Source organism: Miniopterus schreibersii (genome assembly GCF_964146895.1).
Source record: "Miniopterus schreibersii genome assembly, chromosome: 8".
Lineage (NCBI taxonomy): Eukaryota > Metazoa > Chordata > Mammalia > Chiroptera > Miniopteridae > Miniopterus > Miniopterus schreibersii.
The window spans coordinates 79,253,073-79,265,651 of NC_138109.1; the positions used below are offsets into that span (position 1 = coordinate 79,253,073).

General features: G+C 46.5%; 1 protein-coding gene across 2 annotated transcripts in view; it reads left to right on the forward strand.

The window, feature by feature from the left end:
* The window catches only part of RPIA (ribose 5-phosphate isomerase A), a 42,003-nt gene extending 33,018 nt beyond the window's left edge, over positions 1 to 8,985 (forward strand). The window contains exons 7-10 of one of the 2 annotated variants that reach the window (XR_013999416.1): positions 282 to 423; positions 1,847 to 1,946; positions 4,843 to 4,899; positions 8,027 to 8,116. Coding sequence is in view for 1 of the 2 variants with exons in the window: in XM_081145364.1 (XP_081001490.1) it covers positions 282 to 423; positions 1,847 to 1,946; positions 8,027 to 8,124 (340 nt within the window). In the remaining variant the exon portion in view is untranslated. Of the gene's footprint in view, positions 1 to 281; positions 424 to 1,846; positions 1,947 to 4,842; positions 4,900 to 8,026 lie in introns of both variants that reach the window. The other variant, XM_081145364.1, reaches the window with a different exon arrangement.
* Positions 8,986 to 12,579: the final 3,594 nt, after the last annotated feature.

Here is a 12,579-nt window from a genome sequence, read left to right on the forward strand (position 1 = left end):
ACTTGTGCTGAGTATGTTTTATTTTTAAAGTATTTACTTGTGAAGTATAACTGTAGGAAGAACATAAATAATAAACACCTGTATGTCACACAAAGCTAGTCATAATCAAATTTTAACATTTTTGCCATAGTTACTTCAAATGCATTTAAAACCTCTGTATACTATCTCTGCTTACCTTCTGTGTCCTTTCACCATATAATTAACCCTGTTCCTGAATGTAGTGTTATCTGTACCATTGAGCTTATTTATATTTATTGTAGTTTTTGACCCTTTATTTCCAGGAAGGATTCAAAGAACCTTGGGGATCAGTGGCACAAGGGAATCCCCATCGAGGTCATCCCCATGGCGTATGTCCCAGTGAGCCGAGCTGTGACTCAGAAGTTCGGGGGCATGGTTGAACTGAGAATGGCCGTCAACAAGGCAGTAAGTGGCCGTGGAGGTTTCTGGAGGACAGTCTAGGGTCTCAGTATCGTGTCTGCATTTGTGATATAAAAGCTCTCCAGTGCCCACAGGCTCTTTCTGCTTCATTAGGTCCTCTGGGCCTGGCCAGGCCCTTTGTACCTGAAGCCTCCACCACCCTGATTAACATCTGCTAAACCAGGGCTTTGGGAAGCCTCTGGAGCATAAAGTTTTTCAGGTTTCGTGGTATAATTTTATTTTTTCCTCTTTCCTCATTCTGTGGTTAAATTTGACAAGAAATAGAATTTCTTGGGGGATGTGAACCCTTCAGGAATAGCTTCTAGATACTTAATTATTTTTCTTCACTTCTAAAGTGGGTTACATTGAACTTGTTTTTCTTACCCATAAATAAAACAAAAAAGCAAAAGTAATAATCTATAAACAAACTATAGCCTGGCCAGCATGGCTCAGTGGTTGAGCATCGAGCTATAAACCAGGAGGCCCATGGTTCAATTCCCAGTCAGGGCACATGCCTGGGTTGTGGACTTGATCCCCAGTAGGAGGTGTGCAGGAGGCAGCTGATCAATGACTCTCTCATTATTGATGTTTCTCTCTCTCTCTTCCTCTCTCTGAAATCAATAAAAACATATTTAAAAAAAAATAAAAACAAACTATAGTTACAAATATAACTACTATAAAAAGTTTGTGAGATATAGAAAAGAAAGATTATCTATAACTCTTCCTTGCTACATTTTTATTATGTTTTCTTCCTGGTGTTTTTGTGACTTTAAAATCATTATCCTAATCATAGTGGTTGTACAGAGCTCTGACTCGGGCTTCCTTTGCAGCTGAAAGGCCCAGAGGAGATTGTTGGAGGCTCTCTCATGGTTATTCCAGACAAGAGCCTCAGCATCCTGCCTTCATGGACCTCCTAGCTGAGCACCCACCTCTCCCCTCCAGTCTGCAGGGGAACCCTAGTTTCTTTGCCTTTGGCTAGCATCCTGTCAGCATTTGTGGTCCTAAACACTTTCTAGTGCCCAAAACTGTTGAGGAATTATGGATTAATTAACTAAAACTACTCCCTACCTGATTTGACCTCAGAACCCATCTCTGCTTCCTGTCTTTTTGATGGGACTGCCTGATTGAAAGGTGAAGTAGCATTGCCTCATTTTACATTATTGATGGTACTTAATGTGGAGCTCTGAGAATATTGTGCCATGTTGGTAGCCTGTTTTGTCTATACTTGTGTGGCATCAAGACTCAAGTGCTGATCCAAGAGCTCTTGCTCATTACTGCTCACAGCACTGCCTTCTGGAAAGTATGAGGCGGGAGTACTGCTAGGAGTGGATTCATTAGGATAATGGCCTTTGGTTATTGCCTCCACTTTCTGCCCCTCTCTACCTACCTGTATCTTCATTCTTGGAAAATATGGAATATTATCTCCTAGGGTCCTGTGGTGACGGATAATGGGAATTTTATCCTGGACTGGAAGTTTGACCGGGTGCACAAATGGAGTGAAGTGAACACAGCTATCAAAATGACCCCAGGTAATGTGGATGGCGTCACCCTCTCTGCATAGAGCCTTTCCTCCCAGGACCTTTGCGTAAGCAGTAGGGAAAAGGACTCCATTCACCCACATTTATAGATACAGACTATAGGAAAGGTGTTGTGCTACCTGTTACAGGGAATGCTCCCATCTATAGAACATGGTATAAACCTGGGGGAAGCTTGTGGCTGTGCAGGAATCATGCCCACATATAAGATGGCATGTGCTAAATTCTGCTGGAGGAATACCAGGGGTCTAGAGTGCACGCAAGTTGTGTCCTTTGGGGAATGTGGAGAAGTTCCATTAAGAGAGGTGGTTTTTGAGCTGTGCCTCAGCACAGTGTAATCTAGACCCTGCACTGTTTACGGATGTCTCCTTTGGCGCCCACTTTGTATAGTTATAGAGTGGACACAGATTGAGGAAGGTTAAAGGATGTGCCCAAAGGCCACAGCACCAGGACGGGAGCCCCAGGTGGCCTCTAGACCCTGAACTTTTAGTCCTTATGTCTTTAAGAGCCAGGTCAAAGAGGGGCTGTGTGACACAGACATTTGGAGCAGAGGAGAGCCTCAGATTTGGGGCCCTGGGTAAGGCTGGGTGGGCAGTGAAGAGGTGAGTTATGAGTGTGGGCTGGAGGAGGTATTAGGGGTCATATAAGGAAATCAAAAGGAGGAGGGAGAGGTGAGAAATATTACTTAGAGTGTTGAGAGGAAGATTCTAGCTGCCAGTACTCCATGACATGGAATATTCTAGGCCCAGAACTGGCTAATGAGGCAGAGGAGGTCAATTTAGCAGATGATAGTGGCTGAGTAGATTCGGGAGTAGACGGCTTGAGTGTGGGTCCTGACCTGGCCCTGCTCTGTCAGCGTGGCCTTAGTGTGGTTAATTACTGTCTCCTCCTCTCAGAGCATATCCCCAAGCAGATGGCCTGAGTGCAGGTCCTGACCCAGCCTTGCTCGGTCAGCGTGGCCTCTGTGTGGTTAGTTATTGTCTCTTCCTCTGTAAAAAGATCATTCTAATACCTACCTCATAGGATCGTTGGGAGGACTAAGTGAGTTAAAATGGTGCTCAGCACATAAGGTGGTTGTTGAATGAGTACATCCCTAGGAAGAAAGGATACTATCTTCACCATGAATTAATGCTAGATTCTAAGTTATCCATGGTATTTGGGATTGAAAATGGTGTGAATATATGCCATGTAATAAAGAGCTAATTCTTCCACCCTTTAGTTTGCTATTTTAGTTTTCCATTGACTATTTTAAGCAGATTTCTTAAAAAAAAAAAAGTGTTGAATTATGCTTACTCTCTCACTTAGTGTTGTGTTTTTAGTGGAAGAACTAAAGAGCCAAGAAGGCAGGAGGAAGAGAAGACATCGAGCTCACTGTTAGTAAAATGGGAGGATTTGCCTTAATGATAATACTGAGAAACCCAGGGCGCTGGTAGGAAATGGCTCACCAGTGTCAGCATGCTCCTCTGCAGGAGGGTTCTTGCAGTGCCCATGGCAGCTCTGTTGCTCCTGCTCAGACCTTTCTTGGCTTATTGAGACGTTGAGATGTCCTTTGTGAGAAACTTTGCTCCACCTCAGTAAGTACAAGTTACATCCTAGAGATGGTTAGAGTTGTAAGAACTTAAAGTGAGAAAAATGAAAAAAGAGAGGCTAGATATGAAACCATTTAGTACAGTCCGACCAGGATCATCTGTGTGGTTTGTTTTTTTTTCTCTTCCCAATTTGGCTTATTGTGATACTCGGTGCTGGACCAAGCTCAAGGGAGGTGAAGCAGGGCAAGTTTCCCTTTCTGTCCCTGTTCCCTACCTTGTCCCATGTGCATTCTCGAGGTCATTTAGAGAGTGAGCCGTGTGCATCCCCTTGGATGTTCCATTGGGTCACACCCAGAGCAGACAGGCTCTAGAGAAGGTCCAAAGCTACTGGGGTTCTTTCTCCATGTCCACACTGAGCCACCTCTGCCCTTCCCACTATTGGGGGGGGGGATGTCAGTCATTCCCTCTATCTCAGTAACCTGAGGAGAGGTTGCTCTCAGGTCAGACCTTAGACTGCTGCCATTCATCTCTGCTCTTTTTTTGAAACATTTTCTGAACCTGGTTTGACTTTCTCTTGGATCAGGTGGAAGCTGTCACCTTGTATTACAGAAATTTGAAAAGGATGGTCTTGAGTGGCCACTTAGCTTATTTTGGGGAGGCTCCAGTCATGTTCACACAGATCAGTGCCAGGGACTTCTGTGTTTCAGCAGTTTTTTTCTCTACCTAGTGGCCTTTCATTGAAGATAGGTGAGTTTACTTATTGGGGGTGTCTTTAGAAGTTTTAATTATATTTATTCTTTTGAATTTAAATAGTTTAACATTACACGAGTAAACAGTGAAAATCTCTTCCTTCTACTCCTCCAACTTTCCCTGTCTGGAGGCAGCCTGTGGTTACCAAAATTGCGTCCTCCTTGAGCCATTCTCTGGTAAACAAATCAACCCGCTGCAGCCTCGCCCCTTTTTAAACAAGTGGAAGCACATCAGGTACAGGTTTTGCTTCCTAGGTTTTCCTGTCTTGGAGATTAATACATAATAGTCAACAAAAGAGCTTCCTTGTTCTTTTTAAAATAACTGCATGACCAGCCATAACTGCATGACCAGCCCCACCCTCCGGACTCTCTGTGGCCTCACCCTGCCAAGCTTGCACCTGCTGGCTGCAGCCAGCCTGGGCCCCCACTGCAGTCTTTCTTGAGGGACTCTGCAGGAGTTCCAGGAAGACAAAGGGGTGTCAGAGACACATAGGAAGAGACTGAGCTGTGTGGCTTTCGGACGAAGGCCATTATTCCCTGCCCACCCCAACCAGTGTCACTGTTCCTATGCAGAGCCTTCCCTCCACACAATAAAATCTTAATCTGTTTTAGCCTGATGACTGCTGGCCTCACCATGATGACTCCTGGAGACACTGCCCCACTACAAAGGTCTGTGGGCACCTAGACTTAGATACCCTGACACTTTTGCTGAGTGGCCTCAATCTCAGCACTGACATGGAGATAGAACTTGTATAGATCTGGAGAACATCTATTGCTCCTACCTGGTGACTCACTTAGAACTCACATACTGAAGGAGGCTCTTTCAGTGGCTGAGTCTAATAGGCATCCAGTAGACGGAGCCAGGTCTTGGGTGCCTTGGGTCTTTTGCTCACCTGCCTCAGGCTCAGTATTGGTGGTAGTCAGCCTCAGGGCAGATTGGCTGCTCCTGCATGCACCGAGGCCCAGCAAAGCCAGCCACCAACTGTGGATCACTTTGGAGCTCTAATCAGGCAGCCCAGGGCTGGTCGCAGGCACGGCCCGACAGTGACCTGCAGCAGGGTCCTTCCCAAGAAGCCCCAGAATCAGTACTTCCAGTGGTAGGCTTCAGACCACAAGCTAATTAGCTCCGCAAGTGGCACACCCAAAGGGAGATCTCTGCAGGTACCAGACCCTGCTGGGGCGAATTCCGCTTCATGGGGTTAGTCCTTGCGCAATAGTTCATACAGTATGGTCAGGGTCAATCCACACTGTCTGCCAGTCCAAGGGTCATCCCCACACATGGATGAGCCAACAGCAGTCAAAACTTAACTACAACAGGAGGGCTCATATAACCCACAGAAGGGACATTCCTAGAGCACCTAGCTCAGGTGATCAAGGAGACTATACCAGTGAGCCCCACAGGACACCAACTACATAAGGCCATCTTACCAAGGTTGGAAGACAGCAGATCACCCAATACACAGAAACAAATACAGAGAGACAGCCAAAATAGGGAGACAAAGAAATATGCCCCAAATAAAAGAACAGGAGAAATCCCCAGAAAAAGAACTAAATGAAATGGAGGCAAGTAAGCTACCAGACACAGTTCAAAACAGTGGTTATAAGGATGGTCAAGGAACTTAGGGGAAGAATGGATGAACTCAGTAAGAACTTAAATAGATAGTAAGTATAAAAATGACATAGAATCATCAAAAAGAACCAGTCATAAATGATGAATACATTAACAGAAATAAATATATTAGAAGGAATCAGCAGCAGATTAAATGAAGCAGAGGATCGAATCAGCGATTTGGAAGACAAGGTAGCAGAAAACATCCACTGAGAGAAGCAAAAAAAAAAGAATATAAAAAAAAAGATAATTTAAGGGACCTCTGGGACAGCATCAAGTGTAACAACATCCATATCATAGGGGTACCAGAGGAAGAGAGAGAATGAGGGATTGAGAACCTATTTGAAGAAATAATGACTGAAAACTTGGTGTAGGAAATATATACACAAGCCCAGGAAGCACAGAGGTTCCCAAACAAGATGACCCCAAAGAGGTGAAGGTTAAAGACAGAGAGAGAATCTTAAAAGCAGCCAAAGAAAAGCAGTTAGTTACCTACAAGGGAGCTCCCATAAGACTTTCAGCTGCCTTCTCAACAGAAACTTTCAGGCCAGGAGGGATTGGCAAGAAATATTCAAAGTGATGAAAAGCAAGGACCTACAACTGAGATTACTCTACTCAGCAAGACTTTCATCTAAAATTGAGGGAGAAATAGCGAGCTTCCCAGACAAAAAGCTAAAGTTTTTCACCACCAAACCAGTGTTATATCACCATGGCATTTCATTTTATAGCTGTTGGATAATTTATTTAACCAGATCTTCACTAGGAGATATTTGTTTTCAGTCCTTTGCTAGAAGGGAGTTACCAGATCAAAGGGTATCTAGTGTTTCTGTACAGTATCTTTTGTTGCTAGTTGGTGTTAAATTGCCCTCCATGGATGGTACTAGTTTACCCATCTACCAGCAACTTATGCGGGTGCCACTTTCCCCATCAAACTTTTTTTCCTGATAGTTGAACAGTATTGTTTCATTGTAGCATGTGTGTATATGGTTAACCCTTGAACAACACAGGATTTGAACTGCGTGAGTCCACTTATACACAGATTTTTCAGTTGACCTGTGGGGTTCAAACCCATGTTGCCCAAGGGTCAGTCTATGGTTGGGAATCTGCATATGTGGAGGGCCAACTGTAGTTATACTTCAGTTTTTGGCTGTGAGGGAGGTCGACACCCATAACCCCCTAGTTGTTTAAGGATTAACTGGATGATGTAAATGTCCTCTGTAAAGGTTGCTCACACATATAATTAATTCTCATTGCTGAATAGTATTCCATGCTATTTTTGTGTGTGAAAAAAAGTTTGTATGTTCATTCTGCTCTTGATGGGCATTTGAGTTTTTCCAGTTTTTAGCTATCAGGGAAAGCACTGCTGTGAACATTCTTGTACATGTCTCTTCATGGTCATATGTATGTCTAACAGTTGCTTATATAACTAGAGTAGAATTGCTGGATCATTAGATATGAATATGCTCAGTTTTAGAAAATACGTCAACAAACATTTTCCAAAGTGGTTTTCCAATTACTTCCTCTGTCTACATGTGGAAATGTCTTTTCATCCTTGTTGAATTTATCCTACTCTTCCTGGGGAGCAGGTAGTGGTATCTCGTCGTTGTAATTTACATTCCTTTTCGTCTTGTTTGACCCCCATTTTTCATGTTTATTCGCCATTTTGGATAGCCTCTTTCGCGAGGTACCTTCGAGTCTTTCGCTCATTTTTCTGCTAGGTTGTCTGTCTTCTTATTTATTTGGAGAGTTGTTTATAGAGTTTGATGGGGTTTGGTTGGGTATACACACTGCAAATATACCTCTAAGGCTGCCAGTGTGATTTAGAGTAACTGGGAGTGGAGTTACTTAGAAGTCACTGGAGACCTTTAAACTGGAAAATAACTTGTGACATCTGGAGGACAGAGAAGAGCCAGCTTCCGAAGCTCTCAAAGGTGACTAGTGTAGACATAGGATGAGCATGATCGAAGGCTCTGAGGCAGGAAGAAGCTGGGCACATATGGACATAGAAAGGGAGCCAGGGTAGCAGGGGAGGAAGGAATTGTAAGAAGTAGTAGAAAGAGTCTGAATCTCTCTTAATTTGTCCAGTGTTGCGAATGGCCGTTGCTCCTGATGACCCTGTGACCCCTGATTCTTTTCTTGCCTTGGGAAGCTGGAACTTAGCTCTTCCTTCCATCCTTTATCCTGCAGGTGTGGTGGACACAGGCCTCTTCATCAACATGGCTGAGAGAGTCTATTTTGGGATGCAGGACGGCTCAGTGAACATGAGAGAGAAGCCTTTCTGCTGACCCTGCAGGAGTGGAGGGTGTTCACCTGGAGTCCCCAGCCCACAGCCAGGTGGATGTGCCTCTCCAGGAGCCTTTGCCTTAACATGTCTGTGCCAGGGGGCCGGCGGCAGGATGGGGGTGCGGGCTAAATCCAGTCTTCTTGTATTGTTATTAAATGTCTTTTTTAAAAAGAGAAATATAAACATATATTTTTACTATTAAAAATACTGTTTTCTAAATAAAGTACAACTTGATTTCATGTTTTATATAAAACATTTACCAAAAAAAGAAGGGAACTGTCTTTTAAACTTTCACCCTGAGCATGCTGGTTAAGTTTCTGAATGTTGAGTTTGCTGAGTAATGTAAACCAGAACTTTTTTAATTGGTACAGGAAGGGTCCAGCAGCAATGCCTCCCTGGCACCTTACAGGAAGCGTTGGAGCCTGCTTTTCTGCTGCACTCCTCCTTGGACTTTAGTTTTGTTGTGGTCACTCACAGTATCAGGCACAGCACCTTGTTACACATCTTAAGATGTGGTTTACAGAAGTCTGGTGCATGTGGCGTGAGATGTGCAGTCTCTGAGCTCCCGGGATACACACAGTCCTTCCATGAGGCCAGGGGTTCGCTCAGGCCCTGCTGTTAGAAGCAGTTGGCCAGAAACACTGGTTAGTAAGTGCTGCTGTGGAGTGGGAGACGCCTGTAAGTGCTCGTCTGTGTTGTTAGTATTTTGTCGCTTCCTTCATTATTACTCGCATGGCTCAGCATCAGAGATTCTCGCCTCTGTATTGTTTGAGGGTGGGAATAAAGCAATATGGTGCCGGTAGTCTTTGTCTTTGTTATAGAATCTGCAGCAGCATTGCGGTGAAATAGAATCCATTTTGCTCACCCAGTTTACATTGGATCTCTGATAAGGGATGGAATTTACTCAAGACGTCTTGAGCCAGAGAGTAGGCAAACATTTTCTTCATTTCTGAGAGAGCTCAGTGTACATTTTATTTTCTTTGTTAGTCAAGGATAACAAAACTAAACCAGTCAGATCACTCCCAAGTTTTGTTAGTGCAACCTTTAGAAATGGCAGCTGCCAAGCAGTGATGTGGGTGACCTGAATCTCACCTTTATTCCCTCCACCGCAGTCTTCAGTGTGTGCCCGGTGAGCAGTGAATTGTCCAGACAGCCCCATGGACAGGGCGGGAGAGGCTGGGAGAGCTCGGTGAGTCTCACGGGGCGGAACCCACCTGAGAACCCTGACCTCCCGGTGCTGACGTTGCATGATGCTGGGGACAGTCAGCTGCCTCTGTTTGAAGCTTGGATTATAGCTACCAACTTGTTGACACAAATTTCTGCTCAATTAAGCTGCAGAGGGAGTTAGCCAGGCATGAGTGTGGAGAGGCTTTCTCTTCCTTCCCAGCTCGGACTCTTTCTCTTGGTTCTCAAGGTGCTCTTTAAACATAGTTGCCTCACACACTGGGGAGCCTGTTGTTGGCAGTGCTTTGTTTTCCTTTAGGACTCCTTCGGCCTGGGTGACAGGCAGTGTTTGTGCAAAATGGCCACTAGATCTTGGCTGAGAAACTTGATAGAACTAATGGTTGAAAAGGTCCTTTAAAGCTCTGTGATGCGGATTAAATTCAGGAGTAAAGACAAACAACTAAGTACACTGGGTTTCTAAACCCACCTGCAGGTGCCGATCACAGGTCAATTCTGAGCTGGTGTCATAGGCACTCGCACCCGAGACCAAACTCCAGCTCCTTCAGGTGTTAATGGGAGGTTGTCCTTCTCTTGAACAAAACAGAACACTTGCTATGCTTTAAACATACACAGCAGTTCTTGAGGTAAATTTTGATGAAGTTTCTTCAGTAAAATAGTTATTAAATGTGACCTTGTAGGTGATGAGTTGGATGGAAATCATTTGCAGGCTGGTGGTCAATAGGGGTGCAGGTCAGTGTTGGGGAAGGTGATAACTAAGTTAAATGGCCTCATTTCTGGGAATGATCAAAGGGGAAAAAGCACTTGGATGTGAACAAAACCTGCTGAATTCTGGTTTCAGCTGAGTTCATACAGGTTTTATACTCTCCATTTATCAAACTGAGTCCCCATCATGTGCAAACTCCTAGGGGGACAGAGAAGGGAAGGTGCTGCCGGTGCTCCTGTGCTCTTGTCCTCGGGACTGTCCACTCCCAGCCTGCTGGGCGGTACAGGTGGGGACAGGAGGCCCCACGCAAGGGGAGAGCAGGGGGAACCCACTGTCCGCACAGTGGGGAAGAGATGGGCCAGGACTCTCGTGCTGGATCCAACCTGCCATCGCTTCCTGTGTGCCAGGTGCTTCCCTGGGCCTTTGGCCTGTTATCTCAGCAACTTGATGGCATTTGCTCTCTTCATTTGCAGAGTGAAACAGGCTATGAACTAGAAAGCAGACCAGACTTTTCTGGCTTTGGACTTGCTCCTAATTCCAGTTGCTTGTGACTGTGCAACTTGAGTCGCAAGTAATTTGTGAAAGTACTTGTACTATAGGAGCTCCAACCCGGGAGTGCCACGCTGTTCTTTGCTAGTCCAAAAACTTCATGTGGGGGACCAGAGGGAAAAGACATAGCCTTTATTCATCACACAGTGGGGAAGATCCAGGGGTACACTATAGGCCAGGTGTTTCCACATCGGGCCAGGGTTGAGGAAGGGGTTCTCTAGCAGCTAGCAAGGAGGGGGGAGGGAGCTGTGCCTGGACCGGCCTGCAGGCCAAGGCCAAACAGGGTCTGGTGAAGCTTGTTAGCTGTCAAGGATGCAGGAAACACTGGGATGTGGGCTTCTCTGCTCCTTGTGGCCGCTGGCCAGGTGGGCACCTTTCCACTAACTGGGAGAGGGAATTGGGCTATATCCTCGCTTGACCCTACGGAACTGAAGTTAGTGAAGTGGTTTAGTGTGTGTGTGTTTCTAGGCTCCTGGGTAATCCTATAATATTAATTTCTGTTATCGGATAGGCTTTCTTTAGCAGGAGAAGAGGTAGACAGCACAACCTAGTGTTGGCCATGGGAAAGTGCCATTGGTTGAAGTCATCCTTGTCTGCCACCATTGAATTTCCTCCTCTCTCCTGTCCTCCTTTCCTTTCCCCCTTCGCAGGCCTGGGGATTACAGGGGTTTACTGACCTGTTGGAGACGGGAAGTCCATGCATGGGAGCCACAGGGAGTCGCAGAGCAGTTAGGACTTAGGGCATTTGGGCTGACGTCTGGTGCTTTCCAGGAGGACTCAAGGAAGCAGGGCTTTGCTCTGGGTTGGGCGTTGTCAGGGCGCAGGAGAGTTCTGTGGTCGGTCATCTTAACTTGAACTGAGGTGAGAGGAAGGGAGCGAGGCTAATGCCCTGCTGGGTAAGGCGGCAGCAGCTGCTGCTTGGCTGGGCAGGGGGAGGGGAGATGTCTGGTCCTTTGTGTCTGGACGATGTTCGTCTTTTGTCTGTTGAGATGTGATTACGGAGTCTGGGGGTGTCTGTCTTCATTTCTCACAGTCACAGAGTGGCCTTTTCTGATGCTGACTATGAAATTTTGTACGTTCCACAGAAGAACGCAGCAGCCTACGTGTGGGCGCCAGACTGTTTGTGGGGCCCGGCCAGTGCCTGGCTGTTGGTGGCTGCGTTTTCGTTTCGCAGGATCCCCTGACCCCAGGTCTAGAGGGCCCAAGCATCCTCCAATCAACTCCTCTCCTTCGCTTTGATTCCTAGGGTAGGTAGTGAGCACCTGCTGTGTGCTGGGCACTGGGCAGAGGATCCGGCACTTGTGATGTAGCTCCAGCCTTCAGACTTCACTGGGGCCAGGACAACCGCCTCTCAGAGCCTGGCTGGGCACTTCCCGTCACACCAGCAGCTGGTGCAGCCAGACTCGGGCTTTCCTTAGCCTTCACTCTGCCTAACCTTGTCATCAGGTGATGTTTTGACAGGTGCAGTGCCTCTGCTCTTAGTAACTGGGCTCTACCGTGGGTCAGGAGAACATTCCAGTAGCCCAGCGTTCAGGGTGGCCTCAGCAAGTGAGCGTCTGGAATGTGCTTTGAAAGGGAGGGAGCACTGGTGGGTGTGGGCAGCGGGTCGAGGGAGGGAGGGCAAGGTCTGCCTGGAGAGGGAACCCCAGCGTCTGTGGGGAGGGCATTACTCAGACTGATGAATGAAATGGATTTGGTTTTGAAACCAGCTCTTTTGTGTTGGGCCATTGAGAACATTCCTGCCCAGCATGTGCGTGGGAGCAGGAGCTGCTCCATCACCAGGAACTGAAGCCCCGGCTGCTGCATCTCTGTCCCGGGTGACGGAGAGAACTGCACTGCAGGGAGTGATTAGGTTCTGGGGTGTCCCCACCCGAGTTCCAAACAGAGTTATACTCATCGCATTTTATGTGAAAAGCTGTTCTCAGTGGAGGGTGGGGCCAACTTCCATCACCTAGGAGCTCTGAGGGTCCCCTGACTTCTGAGCTGTCACCGAGGAGCTCTGAGGGCCCAGAGCCCTGA